We start from the raw sequence: 16,581 nt of genomic DNA, 5'->3' as shown, positions 1-16,581 counted from the left end.
ATTTTTTTTTATAACCAAAGGAAAGTTAATGTATCCAGCTTGTTTTGTGCAACTCTGCAGGAGCGTCTCTTAAAGGGACACCATCAAAGTAAAATCTAGTCAATGTTTAAAAGGAATTTAAAGTAGTTTCTGGTTGTAAACCAGCCCTTGAGTCCCCTTTCTAATATCTGTGGCTCGGCAACAGTCTCTTCCTTTTTCCTGGTCTCTCTCCATCTGTGAAAAGGAGAAAAGGGACATAGTGTCCCTTTTAGGCAGTGTGAGACACACTCTCAGCTGGTGTGCACTGTCCCAGTTCCGCTGGAGCTATGGCAATTTCCACCAGCTGAGGATCTGCCTCTATAGAGCCAAATGCTCAAAAACTTAATGAGGCTGACCACTGATGTGGCCTTTGACCTCAAAGGAGAAGCACCAGTGAAGCGTTTGGCCCTGTGTTAGTATTATGGAAACACTTCTAAAATTTAGGAGCTAAATTCTGAATCCTCCCTCTCTTGCTTGCACAGGTCATCTTCCTGGAGAAGAGGGTAACAGAGCTGGAAAAGGACACAGCTGCAAATGGAGAGCAGCACAGTCGGTTAAAACAGGAAAACCTGCAGCTGGTGCACAGGTGAGGGTATTTGGCTTGTGTCACAGGAGCAAACATATATCCTCATGAGGAGTTTCTAAGGGCTTGTCTGCACTGTGCAACAGTGTGCACTAGAAGAGTGTGAATTCTCACACACACAAACATATTGCATGCCAAGTGACCTTTATAGACCCTGCTGACATCCACTAACAGTTCCCTGTTTCAATGTTAGTGCGCACTAGGGGACTTCTACTTAGTGCACCTCACAATTCGCACCCCTGGAGTGTGCATTGCTGCACTGGGTAGGGAAGCCCTTAATGTAGTTTAGAATTGTTCTCTTTCCTCTGCTCCCTGTGTGAATTAGGATCCACACACGCAACTCTCTCTAAGGTTATTGTCTCTGAGAACGGCTGCCTTTTCTTTAGAACTCCCTCTGTTGGGTTAAGTGTGTGATGGAAGCAGGCCAATGGAAAAGGAGTCAATAGAAAGATAAAGAAGAGACTATTAAATCTTAGCAAATCTGCCCTCCCTCACAGATCTAAATTCCATTCCTGTCAAAAGCCAGCAGGCATCCAAACTGCTGCCTTCGCAAAAGGCCTTCTCTGCTTCATTTTCCATGCCTCACCTGTGCACTTTTCTGTGCCACTGACTGACTGCTGGGAATTCAGGTAATCTGCAGATTGGCAGGTCTGAGTCTCTGACCTTCTGGTAACAATGCTAGTTCCAATAGTTCTAAATAATCTCTCCAGCTACACATAACCTAATCAGTAAACTCTACATGGCAGGGATGGTCTTTTTTGTTGTTGTTGTTGTTGTGGGTCCAGTGCCTAGAGCAATGGGGCCCTGATCCTTCACTGGGGCTCCTGGCTGCTGCTACATTACAAATAATTAGCAATAATAATTGAGCATTGCTATTTGGGAAAGGGGGAGTGACTGTTTCTTTCACTCTGGCCTTTCATTTTATCCCCTGCATTTCAATGGGAGCTAAAGAAGTATACTGTGTCCCTGACTCCTCCCTCCGAAATGCCCCTATTGCTTTTGGATGTTGGGACAAGTATAAATCTGCGAATTTTATTTAACCCCTGGGATTTTCAATCTGAGGGGCTTCTATTCTCCAGGGGTGTTTACACTCCTCAGATAAAGCCATTAGTTTATCTATAGGACTATAAGATTGTTAAGTAGTATGTGTGTCATGGACAACAGTGATTCAAGTAAAGGTTTTCCTAAGCCCTGATAAACTTCACAGTAACAAGATGTTTTCCCTAATACACACAACTCCCCCTTGAGTGCTCTAATCACTTAGCCCAGACGGGTTAATTAGTTTTATCCAAATAAAGGGCTTAGGTAACAAGTTGATCAGTTAGAAAAATGTGTCCCTCTATCAGAGGTTTGCATTGCATGCTTTTGTCCTGTGTTTTTATAAGCTCTATAACAAAACAATATCCCAGCAAACTGCAGCTTCCCATGGTTCATCGTCCACTGCTTTGGGAAGCAGAAGCAGCTTTACAGTAATGTAATCAAAAGTCATAAAATGACAGCCACTGTATGGACTATTTATTCACCTGCTTCCAAGGACAGGTTTGAGGGAGCAGATTAACAGCAAACATCTGTCCACTGCTTGAATGTCTTCTGAGACTTGTGTGCTCCATTGAGAACCATGTGACATTAAAAATGTTTGCCAGTTATGGATGTGGCCTGGAAAAATAACCCTCCACACTCCCCTTGTGATTGAGAATTCAGAGGGAAATGGTCACTTTCTCTAGGTCCTAGATTTGATTTAATTTAAAATTATTATAAGATGCTAGAAGTCTTACAAATCTCAACATCTATTAAACGCCCTCTCTGTCTTGTATTCTAATCTTTCTCTGCAACAATTAAATAATCATTGTTATGTCGGCCCTGCTTAATTGATTGGCAACATGCAGACATCCAAATATTGTATTCCTAGAGCTATACAGTTATCACTTATGCTGGTGCCCAAGGGAATTACCCATAAGTGGCATGTGAATTTCATACTCCACTACAAACCCAGGTGAAAAGGAAGATAATTAATAAATTAGAGTAATTAGCCTCAGTAGCTTATTCTGTGCAGTACTCTGACTCTGCTACCTACTAAGACACAAGTTTTAAGATAATCTTTTACTTTTTCTTCTCAATCCTCGCTTCTTTCCTCCCTTTGGTTAGTTTTAATGTGACCACTGAAGCTTGTAGAAACCTGTGATGATAGGGTACCAGCATCTATTGCCTGGGTTCCCAGTGATTTAAATGCCAAATAGGCAGTGGCTCCCAAGTGGTTCGGCATCACAGAGTGCTCAGGGATTGGATGGTTGTGAGAATGTGCTAGCTGCTTTCCCCCAGGTGTCTAAGTGCCTTGCAGGTGCCTGTTCTTTTTCTTGTACAGATGCTGCTCCTTTTAAGATGATCTTCAAACTCCATGGTGGCTTCTACTGGCTTTGCAATAGGAGGAAGAGGGGAGGAGGGTTAAAAGAAAGGAGGACACCTCTCTCCCTAAAATATCTGAATGCCAGTGGCACAGCTGTGTAATGTCAGACTTGGCTAAACCCCTTCTTTCCTTTTCTCCAAAGAGCTAATGCCCTGGAGGAACAGCTGAAGGAGCAAGAGTTGAAAGCAGATGAGACGCTCCTGGAGGAAATCAGAAAACAGAGAGAGCTCCTGACCAGGATGGAGAGAGAGAAGAGTATTGAGATTGAGAATCTGCAAGCCAGGTTGGTACAGCTGCCATATCCTCCACATGGTGACGCTTTGAGGGTGTATCACTAATCAGTGACAACTAGAACACAGCTATGAGTTAGTTTCCAGAATAAACTCCAGCCATGGCTATGCTGCCTCCAATAAAGCTGGCCCCCATGTACTTCTAAACCCTGGTTTTGACTACCTCCTTCCTCTGTAACTTTGTCCCAAAGTAGTAAATTAACCCACCTCTGACACTTGTCTCCAGCCAGAGAGAAATTTCCATTTGGATTCTATTAGCTCATGCATGCTCCCTCTTGATCTGCCCCTAACAGTGCGAATAACGAGGGTGTTCACTTGAACCTCCTGCCCGTTCGCATGACTAGTCCCTGGAGCTCAGTTTGACATTGTCACATGAGTCAGCTTCACAAAGACATGCACAAAGTATCTGCTCTGCTCCCAGGGAAGTCAATGGAAGTTCTGCCTTTGACTTCAACAGGCATGAGCCCAAGGCGAGGACTACAGCTTTCCTCTGCCTGAACAGCCCTGAGAGGGAGGAGCACTTACAGAAGCGTCTGAGCAGTGTTTGGTTGTTCTAGAAGGAACAGTGCCACAGCACTGTCTGGGGCTGTCCCAGAGGAATGGTAACAGCAGCATGGGGAGATCTGAGCTGAAAAACTAGCTTGAGTAACACCCTTGCTCCTAGTGACTGATCTCATCAGGCAGTAACCAGCTTGCAGGCTCTCCCACATCCTCAGGCTGGCTTCCTGGGCAGAGCCAACCTGTCCTGGGTGAGGGATCTCTCTTCTCCCTGGCTGGGTGGTTTTCACTAGGGATTCAGCAAATGCAGAACATTCCATTCTTGCTCAGTCCTAACTGGCCATGACTGACAAGACAGGACCAGGAAGGTAATATGGGAGGAAGACTACCTATGTGAATTTGAGAGATTTGAACCTGGGGCACTAGGTGAGGCCCTCTCTGGACTCTTGGTTGTTGTGTGCCAATCCCTGGCACTTGGCCTCTGAGGGAAAAATACCGAGAGGAGAGGCAGCAAAAATAGGGGGAAATAATTGGAATGCAAAGAGCCTGTGCTCAGATAACAAGTTTCACCCTTTAGTGCCCAGAGCTGGGATTTGCTACTGTGGGGCAATGAAGGTAGTCAGTACTGAGCCTGAAGGATGGCCTGGTGCCTTGGGGGTGGGATATCTGTCACAGCAGGCAAAAATTAGGCAGAGGGCTTCAAACAACTCCAGCTAAGTCTGGGTAGATGTCTCCTCCTTCCCCGTGATTGCTGGTGAGGAGGAGTGGGGCAGACAAAGGCAGAGTCCATCCTCACTCTACATCCACGCTCCGGTCTTCACTAATATTCTCTTGTTATTTTTGCTGCTTGCACGATTTTCTCTAGTCTCAGGGCTCGGGTAGCAGAGTTTCTAAATGTGTTCATTCGTTGCCACAGACTGCAGCAGCTGGAGGACGAGAACAGCGAGCTGAGATCCTGCGTCCCTTGTCTGAAAGCCAGTATCGAGAGGCTGGAGGAGGTGAGGGAGAGCCTTCTCAGCTAGAAAGATACTTCAGGCTCATACTTTGGTGTGTTTAAAACAGGCTGAGGGATCTGGTCTGTGCCAGAGATTCCTTAGCGGTGAAGCGTGAATGTGCATCTCTGCATGGGACGTGGCATTAATTATGCCACTATGACTCAGCACCCTGGCCCACTGCTGGCTTTCCTGAGAATATCATACTTTAGCGTCTCTGCAGTGCACATTCCAACTTGCCTCGAGTTAACCTGTTGGTGTATTAGTCACTGGCACCTGTGTTCTGCCCAGCTTCCGAGGCAGTGTAGCCCATGCAGAATGAGAGCTCGCTGTGGTTTTCCCTCGGAGTCAGGAATTTTGGTGAAGGCTATGTTATGTTGTGAGCCTGGTTGATATTTTTAGGCTAAGTGCCAATTGCAGACAGCAGAGATGGAACGCTTTGCACAACAGACCTGTATGAATCCCAAGTTCTGTATAACAAGCAAGAGCCATTTCTTCCTCTAGTCCTACCCTAAATAGAAACCAGGACCTAGGCCTTAGTGCTGTAGATACTTACTGAGTCGCTGTGTTTGTCGCTGTAAAATCTGTAGACCCAGGACCAACCTCTCTGAGGCAATGCAGTCCTAAATGTACTTCAGCAGTAATCCTGTCAGCTGCTCATAGAACCTCATACAGGCAAACAAGCAGTGCTGCTGTTTGGTGTTGCCTTATGTATGGTACATGTATCAATCTCTTTGCTGTTTTATGAATGAAATTCTGCCCTCTTGTGGCAAATTGTGGAGAAGTTCATTTCCAGCTTGGGTCTTGCTGACTGAAAACATAATACAGGACGGTGGAACCTTCTTGTAGAGAAGCTTTACTAACAAACTTGGCAGGTTCACCCTAACAGGTTGGACACTCTCCCACTGCAGCTTACTGAAATGATTGTCAGCTTTCCTCCTGTGTCACAATACCCAGGTTCCACTGTGTGTGTAACTGAGAAGGGGATGTCATGGGAGATTTTATCACTGTTGTATTTTTTAATTGTCAGTTTTAGCAGAGGACACATTTTACACTAACTTGTGTGAGTGCGGAAAGGGGTGTGTGTAATGGAATATGGATGTATTGTGTTGGTGTGTAATATAATAGGTATATATTAAATTATATTATTTTCTGGCTTATGTTTGCCAATATATAAGGTTCCCTGAAGAAATAATTTTTGATCTAGGTGCCTAAATATGGATTCAAGGGCCTAAAATTTGGCCCCCGAGTTTTTCTTAGCTTCATAAACTTCAAGGCCAGAAGGGCCTATGCTGATTGTCTAGTCCAGGGATTGACAATAGGTGGACTGTGGGCCAAAGCTAGACTGCCAGATGCTTTTGAATGGACCCAGAAATTTTTATTTACTTATTATCATTATTGTTATTATTTTTGTATAATTTTCTCTGGAGTCTGGACCTTGACTTTACCTTGATCAAGAAATTTGGACCTTAGCCAAGAACAATTGACTATCCCTGATCTAATTTGAGATCCTGCATAAAACAAGCTGTAAAGCTCCACCCAGTGAGAGGTGGGTTGAGATTTTCCTGGCAGGAAAGATGCTATATAAAGAATATAATTTAATAACACACAATAATAACAATCCCACGTTTCAAACAGCAACACTAGATCTGAGAGAATGGGTGTAAATTGTGAAGATTCCTAGGTGCATTCAGCCACCTGAGATGCTTTTATTCTTGACTATCCTCTCCTCATAACATGTTATTGCTCATCTCTATTTTAGCTTAAATTAGAGTTAATGTGGCTAATGAGCAGTAACAGATGCAATTAGCTCTCCATGGAGGATGCAACCCCCTGCTGATAAACTGGATGTCTCCTTTGTTTTTGTTTGAAACATAGATTTCCTGTTTGTTAATATTATTTCACGTTGACAAAGCACCTTTCATCACAGAAAATGTCAATGCATGTTACAAACTAGTAACACATTTTGCAAAGATGAGTGTCTGCGCCTAATTAAGTGACTGAATTTTCACTGGGGGCTGTTGGTGCTCAGCACTCCTGAAAACTAGGTCACTTCTCCAGGCATATAACGTAAAGCACCTACAGTTTTTTTGGACAATTTTGGCATGTATAAAAATAAGGGACTCCAGCAATCACCTTTAAAGTTGGAACCAAGTTAAAACTTACAAGCAGCACATGGCACATTGGGGAGAGGGGCTGATCATATGGGGAAAAGTAGCAGCAGCATAAAGAAACCTTGTCACTCACAGGGCTCTGGTCACAATTAAATAATGAGTTTTACATGGTTTTAAACTTTGAACAAATTCAGTTGACTGCCCTGTTCAACCATTGAGCCAACATGGAGAATAATAAAAGGGTTCTTCTGAAGATCCATGGGTATAGTTCAGTTTTAGATACTAATTTACATTGCTCGGGTTCGTTCATTGTCTATTTGCTTTCTGTGAAATCCATGCTCAGCTAAAACCCAGGATAAAAAAGGGTTTAGTGAGATCAGAGTTCTGGCTCTATTATAAACTTCTCTGAGGGGGCAGCTGTTGTTTAAACTAAAGGATTCCTTTGATTTGATGTCATTTTCATCCAGTTGCCCTTGCTTAGGCCCCAGTTCTGCAACAACTCTGTCCTGCCCCTGTGCAGAGTCACTGAAGCCATCTGGGCTCTGTACAGATGCAAGAGGTTGTTCAAATGGAGCTTATGGCAGGAGTCATTTATTACGTGTCTCTCCTGACTATGCTGATGCATTTTGTTTGCTGCTGGCAAAGCACTGAGGCTGTGAAGTCCTCAGACAACAGATGAAATCACAGCAGACAAAAGTGTCCAAACTAACGCGCATCAGCTAAAAGAATGTGGCAATGTGCATATGTGCTCTCCTCTCCGAATGACAGGAGAGGGGCCTTACCATGCTCTGGGGAAGGTCTTGTGATTTCATCTTGCTAAACTTTGTTGCAGGAGAAGCAGAAGTTGTTAGATGAGATAGAAGACCTCACTGCTCAACTCAATGAGGAGCAGGAAAGCAAGAGAAAGATGGGGGACAAACTGACCCAGGAGAGACACCAATTCCAGAAGGAGAAGGAGTCCACTCAGGAGGTGAGCAGAGTGAACAGTTGACACCATTCAGCCTGTCCACACCCTTCTCCCTGGAGTCCTCAGCGGAAACTGCAGCTATTTACAAGCACTTTCCTGAGAGGTCAACATGCCGCATCCTGTATGCAGGGCTCAGTGGTGGTCTAGTTCCTCGATAACCCTAGATACAAATTGCACCATGAATTCACCTTATCAGCGTAATGTGGCCTCTGCTGTTGCCAAATGGAAGAAACACAATGAACTGGAGGGAGAGAAATCAGTCGATGCTTTCAGCTGCCCTTACCTGCATGCTTTTCGTTTCCACGTGCTTGTGTCTAGTGTTCACAGTTACAGTGGACACAGCTGGGTGGAACAGCTCTTGCCTTATTCCTCCAGCGATAGGGGATTTAAATTGAGTAACAGGTGAAAGTGTATTTGATCATCTTGTTCTGGCTGTTTGCCACTCTTCAAACCACTGCTGTTTGGCAGTGCCTCCTCAGAAGGCAGTCTGCAGGGGTGGACAGGGGGAGCTGGCACAGCACCTGCCCTGTGTGTGGCATCAGCTTGTACCTAGTCCCTCGCTTTCATGTACATTAAAATTCACTCCAGCGTGTGTCTCTGCAGTCACATTCTAAGGCCTGCACAAGTCAGGATTCACCAGCCTGCTCAACATGGCATATTTCTGTCTGGATGTAAAGGTGTAATGGCAAAGGCCTGAGGTAGGAACTTGGGCCTAGCCAGTGTTAACAGGGGAAGGACAAGAATATAACACTGAGAACATAACTGTGATTTCTGTACGCTTCATACCGACCGTTCTTACACCTCACGCACCTCTCTGGTGCAGCAGGGAGGCTCGCTCAGTGCTTAGCGCTGTGGCACTTTATGGCCCTTGGGCGCTATCGCTCTCCTTCATTGCATTGCAGCTGATTGAGGACCTCCGAAAGCAGCTGGAGCACCTGCAGCTGTTTAAACTTGAAGCGGAGCAGCGAAGAGGCAGAAGCAGCAGCGTGGGCCTCCAAGAGTACAATAGCAGGACGCGGGAGACGGAGCTGGAGCAAGAGATTAGGCGGCTGAAGCAGGTACTGGGGTGGTGGGGGCTATGTTTTGGTTTGGCTACTAGATGCCAATCAATTCAACATCACAGCAGCAACTTGGACTTTCATATCCAGCCTCACTACCCGGTGTAGACTCCTGGGACTGCACCAGCCTGTTATTCAGCCACTGAAGGTGTGATTAAGCATTGGCAAAGCACAGCTGGGATTGTGTATGGGAAACAGGAGAGGCACTGGGGAGAAATCTCAGCACTATAGTCACAGCTACCATGTCTGTTTGGCCTAAAGGCCTCTTCTGGGAGAGAGTCGTCATAGCCCGCCCAAGTAGCACAGACAACGTGAGCATGTTTCACTGTGGGGGAATGCTTTGCCTTTCTCAGCTCAACAGAGGACTGCAGAACACTATCTCCCTGGCTGGCGAGGCACAGATTTTAGCCTCACTTCAGTATCCTGGATCAGAGGAGGCGTTCTGGAGATACCCCAGTGAAACGCTGATCCATCGCAGATCAATCTGGTCAGAACAAAAGGGGGTTAGAATCTCCCCAGCATGTTGCATGTATACACTCCTCTACTGAGCAAAGCTTCCCAGGGCTCTGCTAGCTCAGGGGAGAACAAGAGTCAGGAGAGCTGTATTCTGGTCTTGCTCTGCCATATAGTCACCAGGGCACCTTGGCCATTTCACTTAACTATGCCTCTATTCCACCAGCTGTAAAATGTAGAGCACCCCTTTCATAAAGCACCTATAGCACCTGCCATCTGTGGAGCTCTAGAAATGTAAATTATGAACGGATTGATTCTGGGTTTTTGTTGTGAGCAGGATAACCGCAACCTGAAAGAACAGAATGACGAGCTGAATGGACAGATTATAAACCTTAGCATTCAGGGAGCCAAGAACCTCTTCTCAGCTTCCTTCTCCGAGTCCCTGGCTGCAGAAATCAGCTCGGTCTCCAGAGACGAGGTACTGTGTGGTGTCTAGAGAAAGTGTATTCCTGTTTACCTCAAACCACTTCCTCTTTAGCATGAGTGATGTCTTTAATCCCCTCTCTTGGCTCCTAAGCACCTACGTGTGCCGGAAGGAGCTGAAAGTGCCCTCTCTGCAGTAGAGATCACTACTGATAATCCAGGGATCCTGCTGAGAGCCACAGCAATTCCTCTTTACAGCTTGCTGCAATTAGAAAGGGGCCCATCTGGCAGAGGTGGTGACTTGCCATAGGTCATGGCTTCCCATAGAAACCAGACACTACTTGAGATGGTGGTGCACACCTTGGCAAGGCTATAGTCAAGGGCTAGCTGTGCTGTTCATGAGGTAATGTCCCCCTTGCTAAGATAATGTAAAGAAGATTATGTACGTTGTCTGCTTAATACCTTAGAAATCTCAGGTTAGCCTCTTACGATTGGCGGAGGACTGAGACCTTGGGTCCGTCATGGCTGTGCTCTTTCTGCTTCTCCTCCTTCCCCGGTTGTTGTACCAAGTTCTCGTGTAGTTGTACCTCAGACACTTGCACACATGGACAGACGAGTTCACCAGCAGGAGCCAAGTGAGACAGGAAATTTTGCTATTTGAGTGAGATCCATGCAATGTTCCTTTCTCTTGGGACAAGTCACTGCCGTTGTCTGGCAGCTAGAGGAAGAGCATTGGAGTAAACCTTGTCTGACAGTGGGGGCAGGTGTCTAAGGGTATAAGAATCTTCATTCTCTCATGGGAAAGGTGAGACTATAAGGGATTGTGAGACTCATTCCATAAGCACAAAACCCTAAAGAAACTCAGTGACAAGCTCAATTTTCACACTGTAGTGCTGAAGTCCCCATGCTGTCGTGTGCCTAAAACAGGTGTGTGTTTGCCTGATATGTGCATCCGGAAGTATGATTTGGCCATCTGAGGTTCCAGGTTTGAAAACAGGACCCACAACATTAATATTCAGCATGAGCCTGTGGCTTAGCTTTGACTTGGGCAGACAAGCAGCTTCCACTAACAGAGCTGCTAGAGAGTGGAAGAGAACAGCTAATGGCCTCCCCGGCCAACCCACATTCCCCCACGAGAGACAAGAAGCTAGAACAATGGGGATTCCAGGGAGCTGAAGCTGGGTTTTGAGGAGGATGTACATTTCACTGGAGTTTGTGCTGGACAGTAACAAGAATGAATGTATCACCAGTAGCTCTTTTAAGATGCATGCAGTTTTTCCTCTTAAATCTAAAATTGGAGCAGGGAATCTCTTATGCAGGACGCAGCTTGTGGGACAAAGGGACCCTTTGTAATGGACTCTGGTGGGGTTTTTTGCTGAGCAAACTGTCAAGGGTGAATTGCAAAGAAATCTGTGCTAGGTGGCCCTGACTTGTGGCCTGTCAGTAACCAGCTTCCTCCTCTTCCTCCCCTACAGCTCATGGAGGCAATTCAAAAGCAGGAGGAGATTAACTTCCGCCTGCAAGACTACATTGACCGGATCATTGTGGCCATCATGGAAACCAACCCATCCATCCTGGAAGTCAAGTAAAGGAAGCCGAAAGCTGCAGACTGTGTGCTGCTGATCTGGGGTGGACTTGGTGCACTGAGAAGCAAAGGAGAGACTTTGGATTCTTTGATCTCCATGAAGGCACATGAAGTGTCACTTCAGATCACTGGGTGAATTAATCCAGTGCCCTGGGGAAAAAGAAAACCAGCAACAAAGCTTTGTTGTTGGACTCTCTTTCAAGACCCTTGCTGGCTTTAAGGGGTGAAAGGGAATCTGGAGAATAAATGGAGCAAAACGTGGAGTGTGGGGGGAGGGGAAGGGAAGGACCTGCCTCCCTGTCGATGGAACATATCAAACAGTGGGGCTGACAAATTCTAACTGGAACTGTCACAATATGTAACCCTGAAATCCCTATTGGCGCATGGGTGGGGAATAGGTCTAAGGAGTTAAGCAAAATACAGGGTCGTGTATAGATTTATTCTGCTGAAACTTTAATGAAAAGAGAATAATAGTGGGGTGGAGAAGTTAGTTAATTGACTTCTGAGATAATTTCCTGCCCTCCCCTGCACAGCCCAGAAATCTGCTTTGCCAAAGTGCCCAGGACACCCTTACTGAGGCAGATCTGTGAATGAGAAATGTTCGTTCCACACCCGTAGAATGTTTTTGACCTTAGTGCAAAGTTCCTCCCTCAGGCTGCACAGCTAGCACCATCTCGCGCCCCCTCTTCATGGGGGTTGCATGCAGGAACCCTAGATGACTTTTCTCTCCATTTAGTGGGTGGAAGGAAGGGGGCAGGGGAATGGCCGTCTTTGATATGGGGTGTAACTGGAGTTCGACACATGCCTCGGCATTTGTATTTTTGTTCTCTGGCTTGGTAACATTTTACATCTACGGCATCTTCTTTAAATTCACTGTTCATCTGGCTCCATTCCTCGCACAATACAGAGGGGTGGCTTTCTTCAGCACTCCCCGTTCCTCTTCTGTGGCATGCTCCTTCAGCATCAGATGTTAGCACTTCTCCATCAAGCCATGGGACCTGAGTTGGACAGGACTGCAGTAAGGTAGCAATCAGTGGGAGGGGTGAAAGCCACACAGCTGTAGTTGGAAGGACAGCGGCTCCCTATCCTGCTGTTTTGTTGAGCGAGTGAAGGAAGGGCTGTGATTTCTTCATGGTTAATTAGCGTGCGTTGGAGTCAGCCTGGTAGCTGTTATGTCCTCCTCACTTCTGCTGTATGGCCCACAGTACCCATGTAGCCGTAGTAGTGCTCAGCCATAAGTGGGCACGCAGCTGTTCAGGCTGGTCCCCTCGTGGTGCAACAGAGTAAGTTCTAGCAGAGGGGACCAACATGAACCGTTCATATGCTTGTTTCGAAAGCCAAGGACCTCCGCCATCGTCCCCTATGTGCATGAATGCCAGTGGTACCATGAAGTGTATTGCAGTGATCCAGTCAGAGGTGGGCTCTGCTGATGATACTGCAGCACTGGAGGTAGAGCCCTTTCCCATGCCCGCGTTCTCCCCGTTCTTGTGCTGTGATGCACTAGGCTTGCTATCACGTTCATGAGTAGCTTAGTGGCTCTAAACCAGGGACCGGCGGCTGCTGGTTTGACTTCTTAGACGACCGAGGCCACCTGTAGTGTAGTGATTAGAACTGAGTCTTACACCCCAGTGAAGGTGGTGCTGGGAAGCCAAGGGGTACAATTGACTGGAGGCTGAAATCGAAGACCTTTGAGAAACAAAAAACATATTAACATCAGACCCATTCAGGCTAGTGTGAAATGCATTTTAAAAGCCTTGTACAATGCATCCAGTTTAATGCATTTTAAAACCTGTACAATGCATCATTCAATAAGTAAAAACAGTCATTGATTAAAACTGCCTGTTCACCTCGGGCTACCAGAACAACCTCCAGGCTAGCACACACCCAAATGATCCAACTTCCTTGGCTTTGATTTTGATTTGACCTCTAACTGAAAGGCATCCTGGTACCAGGCACAGTCAGCATGTTAAATATACAGTAGATTTCTATTTTAAACGGGGGCGATTTCATTTTTAAATCACCTGGTTAGCTTTTAGAAGGGCCCTGTTAGCCAGGCTGAATCCCAAATCTGTACAAAATATGGAAAATCCTGGTGCATTGGCCTGCACTGGAACATCCTAAATGTGCTCATAGGACTGGGACATCTGAGCTGCTAGTCCAGCTGCTTTCCAGGGAAACCAGATCCAAATCCTCCCTCTGCTGAGCGTTGGAGAGCGATAAACACCACAGCCCCTTCGCTTACCTAATATCCCCCTTAGACCATTGCAACTACTGAGCTGGCATCTCTCCTTTATTTTATTCCATGTCTGGAAAGTAAAAGCCCTTGGTCCCAGATGGCTTTCCTCAGGGCACAAGAAATTGCATAACAATTCATGCAGACCCAAAGGATGTCGCTAAGGTGGGTGAAGAGCCTGTGTGAGTGAGAATAGCTGGGGGATCCCAAAAACACACAGTGGTGCTGACAGTCCCTGTCTTTCCCACTCTGATGGAGAGACGGTTTCATAGGATGCCTGTGCAAAATGTCCATCTTCATACGGGTTTGCCTTCTATTAAGTCTTTAACCCAGACTTACCCAGCTTTTCATTTGAAATCTAAAGTAAGAGAAAAAGCGGCTGCAGGGACAGATGGCAGCAGGTCACTGCTTTCAGCTCCATCTCCCTCATGCAGGGTCTGGAGCTCCAGTCTCATTGGGATGTTCGAGAAGTCCCCAGTCGCATTCTGTGAACACACAATACCCTTGGGCTTGTCTTTTGTACTATATGCTGAGAGAGATGAGACAACCTGCCTTCCAGTGAGGGCTGCGTTCTCTCTTCCTTGGACACCTGAGCAATGAGCCATCATCTTCCTTCTCCCGCCACACCCTTGTGTAGCATCTCCCAGCAAGCCAAGAGCTCCTGCTCATTCATTCTCTAAGCTGCCCCCTTGTGGACCTTTTCCCTCCCTGAGCCTGCGGGAAGAAGCCACGTAATGTATATTTCCAGATTAGCTTTGGGTGTAAATCGGTGTATACTTTGAGAGGGAAATTTTTCTATCTTGTAGAGTAGGTATTTTTTATAGAATGGAGGTTGATCAATTTTTTTAATACTTTAAAGAAGAGAGAAATGTATCTGTGTATACACATAAATATATATATATATATATGTATAAATATATAAATATCAGAGATCTGCCTTCTCAACTTGGGATCATGTATCCCTAGTTAACACATTTTTTTCTGTTTGATCACTAAGAGGTACTGTAACTGTAAATAAATCACCGGGAAAAGAGTTTTAAACAAAAAAAGAAGCACTGACTTGCACACTGATCATGCTTTAAGCCCCAAGGAAAAACTGTACTTCCCGACAAAGTTCCCCTCTCCCTGCTGGTATGTGAAGGAAACTCCAAACAAGAAGCAAAACCAGTATTGTCTGAACTGATGTATTGATTCTTGTCAAATTAAAAGCTGTTACCATTACTCTTTTGGGGGCTTTTTTTCTCCTGTTTCCCCAGGAAGGAAGGGATGGCAGAGGAGGGAAGGACTGGGAGATGCTGTTGTCGTAACCCCATAAATGCTGACACAGACTTTAAAAGCAGAAGTGGTTGAGTGATGAAAATCACTATTAACCTAGGAAAGAGGGAGCTTCCTTTGGGCCTGGCAGACTCAGCGAGGCGTTTCCTGCCCCTGTTAGCCAGGACTGGTATAAAAGCCCCGGGAGCGCACAGCGACGACGGCCTTACAACTCTACCAGCAGCACAAACCGTCACCACACCGAGAGCCAAATCCTGCTCTTACTGTGGTGTAAATCGGGAGTAATTCCATAGACTTCCATGAGGTTACTATGGATGTGTGCAGGGTAACAGAGCAGAACGTGCACAAGTCTGTGCCATGGGAGTTTTGCCTACTGGTTCCAGCAGAAGCAGGATGGGGCCTTGGCCCTCCGATCTCAAGGCTGGCAGAGGCTAGGTTCCCCATGCATGCTGCTTGCCCAATGCCCCATTCATTGTGTTGACCCCAGCGACCTCATCTGTGGAAATCATGCAATGGTGTTGGGCTCTGGAGCCAGCATTATCCGGCCTTCGTCTCTGAGCACCCCTCATTTTGATGACATCAGGCGAGGAGGGGCTGCAACGTAAAGAGGGGAGAGGAACTGGAATCTTGTTGGGTTTGGAGGGGGGGGTTCCCTTTTATCATGGGAGGTGCAGTCACCAACGTGAGCCATGCCAAACGCATCCCTGAAACCCAGCAGTGGGAAGGTTGGACATTCCATCCCATGGTGCTTAGCTGCACATAAGTAGTTGCATATCACTGAATGGTGAAGAACAACGCCAAAGGCAGTCCCAGGGCTGCCCGTGCAACTAGAGTCCGTGTGAGTACAATTGCCAGCTAGAAGCTCTGGTGCCTACAGGATGGGCATAGTATAAGTAACCTGAGGAGATGAATGAGTATCATTTATACAGTGCTGCAGTTGTGCAAGGGGAACAGAGTCCCTTCCACTCTGCTGTGGCCACCATCCCTTTGCGTGAAATGGGAGTCGTCTTTTCTTTTTTAAAATTCAACAAATACATTTAAGGGTAACAAAATTCTGAAGTTTTAGAAACTTACACTGACTGTTCTCTCAGGTAGATTGTCCCCAGCCTTCTCTTGCGTTGAAGAGCAGTGACGTGCAGAAGGTGGCATGAGCGCAATGTAAAGAGATCTGCTGGAGCAGCCCACTTACCCGAGGATCCTGTTGACTTCAGCAGTCTGACACGTCCGCCCAAGGGCTGCTCGGGAGACTACAGAACTGGGCTCTGAGTTTCCACGGTTGAAACCATGAAGCATCAGGAAATGCAGAAGCTGTCGTTCCAGCATCAGCAGTAGCTTGAGCACACTGTGCACCCTTGATTTCTTCTGGCCTGTGTCTTACAGGAACAGAAAGTGCTCTGTGGCCCTTTGAAAGGGACACTGCTGACTCAATCACACTTCCTTCTAAAAATGCATTCACCCAGGCTCACGAAAAGGAATGCCTGAGATGACTGTAACTGGAAGAGATTAAGGGAATGTTTACAGTTGGTTCACTTGATGCCTTGGACAGCACTTTGGGTCTGATTTTTAGAGGTGCTGAGTACCCACTATTCTGTTTTAAGTCTATGGGAGCTGAAACTGCTCAGCACCTCTGAACACTTTTTATGTATAGTCAATTGCACTGATTTTTCTCTTTCTCTCATCGGTTTCCT

General features: G+C 46.3%; 1 protein-coding gene across 3 annotated transcripts in view; it reads left to right on the top strand.

Annotated features, from left to right (window-relative positions):
• The window catches only part of RAB11FIP3 (RAB11 family interacting protein 3), a 189,090-nt gene extending 174,251 nt beyond the window's left edge, over window positions 1–14,839 (top strand). For all 3 annotated transcript variants that reach the window (XM_044979949.1, XM_044979950.1, XM_044979952.1), the window contains 7 exons: window positions 501–604; window positions 3,148–3,288; window positions 4,710–4,791; window positions 7,732–7,869; window positions 8,769–8,924; window positions 9,715–9,855; window positions 11,276–14,839. In XM_044979949.1, the coding sequence (XP_044835884.1) occupies window positions 501–604; window positions 3,148–3,288; window positions 4,710–4,791; window positions 7,732–7,869; window positions 8,769–8,924; window positions 9,715–9,855; window positions 11,276–11,389 (876 nt within the window). In that variant the 3' untranslated portion in view covers window positions 11,390–14,839. The remainder of the gene's footprint in view (window positions 1–500; window positions 605–3,147; window positions 3,289–4,709; window positions 4,792–7,731; window positions 7,870–8,768; window positions 8,925–9,714; window positions 9,856–11,275) is intronic.
• Window positions 14,840–16,581: the final 1,742 nt, after the last annotated feature.

This window comes from Mauremys mutica, chromosome 11, assembly GCF_020497125.1.
Source record: "Mauremys mutica isolate MM-2020 ecotype Southern chromosome 11, ASM2049712v1, whole genome shotgun sequence".
Classification (NCBI taxonomy): Eukaryota; Metazoa; Chordata; order Testudines; family Geoemydidae; genus Mauremys; species Mauremys mutica.
This window is presented reverse-complemented; position numbering and strand designations above follow the sequence as displayed.